Source organism: Pimephales promelas, chromosome 24 (assembly GCF_988280905.1).
Source record: "Pimephales promelas chromosome 24, fPimPro1.hap1.1, whole genome shotgun sequence".
NCBI classification, from domain to species: Eukaryota; Metazoa; Chordata; class Actinopteri; order Cypriniformes; family Leuciscidae; genus Pimephales; species Pimephales promelas.
In genome coordinates this window covers 21307101-21309214 of record NC_142792.1, presented here as the reverse complement: position 1 = coordinate 21309214, position 2114 = coordinate 21307101, and the positions used below count along the sequence as shown (strand labels likewise).

General features: G+C 38.8%; 1 protein-coding gene across 1 annotated transcript; it reads right to left on the bottom strand.

Moving 5' to 3' along the window:
- Window positions 1–1344, bottom strand: LOC120466832 (achaete-scute homolog 5). Its single transcript, XM_039655465.2, has 2 exons — window positions 947–1344; window positions 1–859 (listed from the first exon to the last, which is right to left on the bottom strand). The coding sequence occupies exons 1-2, from the start codon at window positions 987–989 to the stop codon at window positions 456–458; spliced, it is 447 nt and encodes a 148-aa protein (XP_039511399.2). The 5' UTR covers window positions 990–1344; the 3' UTR covers window positions 1–455.
- Window positions 1345–2114: the final 770 nt, after the last annotated feature.

Genomic DNA, 2114 nt, shown 5'->3' with positions numbered 1-2114 from the left:
CATTTCAGTTTTTATCCGCCAAAAATAAGCATGATTAAAATGTGATATTAAGTTACTACATCAGTTTAATAAACAATAATTTAATTACAACTACAAAATGTTGCAGAATAATGTAATATATGAATGAATAATAGCCTATAAAGAACCTTTGTGCCAAAAGGGTTCTTTCTTGTCATTATAGAACCTTTTTTAGCATAAAATGTCCTTTGGAGTTGAGTAAAGAACGCTATACCCTTTTTTCTAAGAGCGTACCTGTGCATGCTCCTGAAAGGAAACCATGAACATTTTCAGAATCAAGTATGCAAACAGACACATTGGTTAAAGAGTGCATCATCTGGGACGCATTACATTTGTTCAAGCTTCATCACATTAAAAGTAACAAAACAATGAATATTTAAATGGCAAGCATACAGTGTCCCAGATCTCACACAAGAGTTCCTCTGCCCTGACATTCCCTAAGGAAGACTGAGCTCCAGAAGGTCCTGCAGGTGTTTAATGTAGCTTATGGCCGCCCGCAGTGTCTCTACCTTGCTGAGTCTCTTATCCTCAAATTCCTGTGGCAAATGTTCGCGGAGTCTGGCATATCCCTCATTGACACAGCGGACTCTCTGCCGCTCTCTCTCGTTACGTCTGTGGATGAATGCAGGTTCCGAGGAGAGGTCATGCACACTGAAGTTCCCATGGTAGGACAGGTAGGAAAAGCCTCCGATGTACCGTTGACGGTTGACTTGCTCTGGGTCATTCTGGGGATTTTTCAGAGCGTCTTTGAAGGGGAAACACTGGTTGTTCAAAGACGAGCCAAACGTCAAGGGATGAGCATAGGATACTCGGTCTATGATCCCACGATCAGATCCCATTTCTTTGAAAAAACAAAACAAAGCACGACAACTTCACATTTCCTCCAATTTATGAAAAAATTTTAATTAGGACAAATAAACTGAGTCACCTTCGCACTGATGTGATCTGTCTTTTCTCTTGACATAAAACATGGATGTCGAAGCCGAAGATTATTCTTAAGTTCAGTCAGCATGTTATCACCTTCATCTTCTTTCTGTGGGTAAAAACTGTTCCTTCCTTTCTTTTATGAGGGCTGGAAAATGAAGTGATGTAACGTGAGGACGTCCTCTGTTCCTACAAGCCAATCGGGTTTTGAAAGAATAGGGGCAGACCGTGCATTGTGCAGTTGGAACACGTTAAATAATTTGCAAGCGCATCACACCTAACCCATGATTTTTGCTCCAAACTTAGCATAGTTGTATCCTCTTCAATTGGGAAAAATTTAAAGGACTTACGGTTCTCTAATCTGTAGGTTTTGGGGTGTAAGTTTTTCGCTTGACCACCTTCCTTTAACATTGAATAGCTTTTTGTCCTTTTATGATCGTAAATTTTTTGATATTTGTGATATTTAGTCAGTCCTCTAAAAATTGCACATAATTAATAACCAGTGTTTGGGTGAGACGCATTACAAGTAACGAGAGTTATTATTTGTTCCACAAAACTAGTAAATAATTTTTCAAACAAGTTACTTTATTTTACCAAAAACAGTATTGGCCAACATGTCCCCATGTTGAGAGAAATCGGGAGAAATTCGTTCACTGTTCCTTGCTGGCTCCCAACCCCATCCTGGAAGCCAAATTTGTCCAATTTTCAAAAACAAACAAACAAAAACAAAACAGCTGAAAACTCGTCCTGCTAAAAAATATTCTATGCTGTCACTATTCCTTTGTATATGCTCTCATTATTTCTTAATCCCTCCCTCTTCTAGCTTTTACTGTCTTGAGTGATGACTGAAATTTTGTATTACTGGCACTTCTCGTTTATTGCTTTCTTAAAGGCCCACTGAAGTGCCTTGGAATGTGCCACTTTGTATGATGCGCTGATTCTTTGAATTTCTTTCATTCATTTCATTCTTAAAGGGTTAGTTCACCCAAAAATGAAAATTAAGTCATTAATTACTCACCCCCATGCTGTACCAACCCCGTAAGACCTTCGTTCGTCTTCGGAACACAAATGAAGATATTTTTGATTAAATTTGAGAGCTGTATAACTACCACATTGGCTCCTAAGGGACTGCCTCTTGACGGCCCAGAAAGTCAATGAAGAAAATGTTTAAA

Coding starts and splice junctions, on each gene's coding strand:
- LOC120466832 (XM_039655465.2), bottom strand. CDS start 989: ATGTTTTATGTCAAGAGAAAAGACAGATCACATCAGTGCGAAG. Junction 860..946: donor CAGATCACATCAGTGCGAAG/GTGACTCAGTTT, acceptor GTTTTTTCAAAG/AAATGGGATCTGATCGTGGG.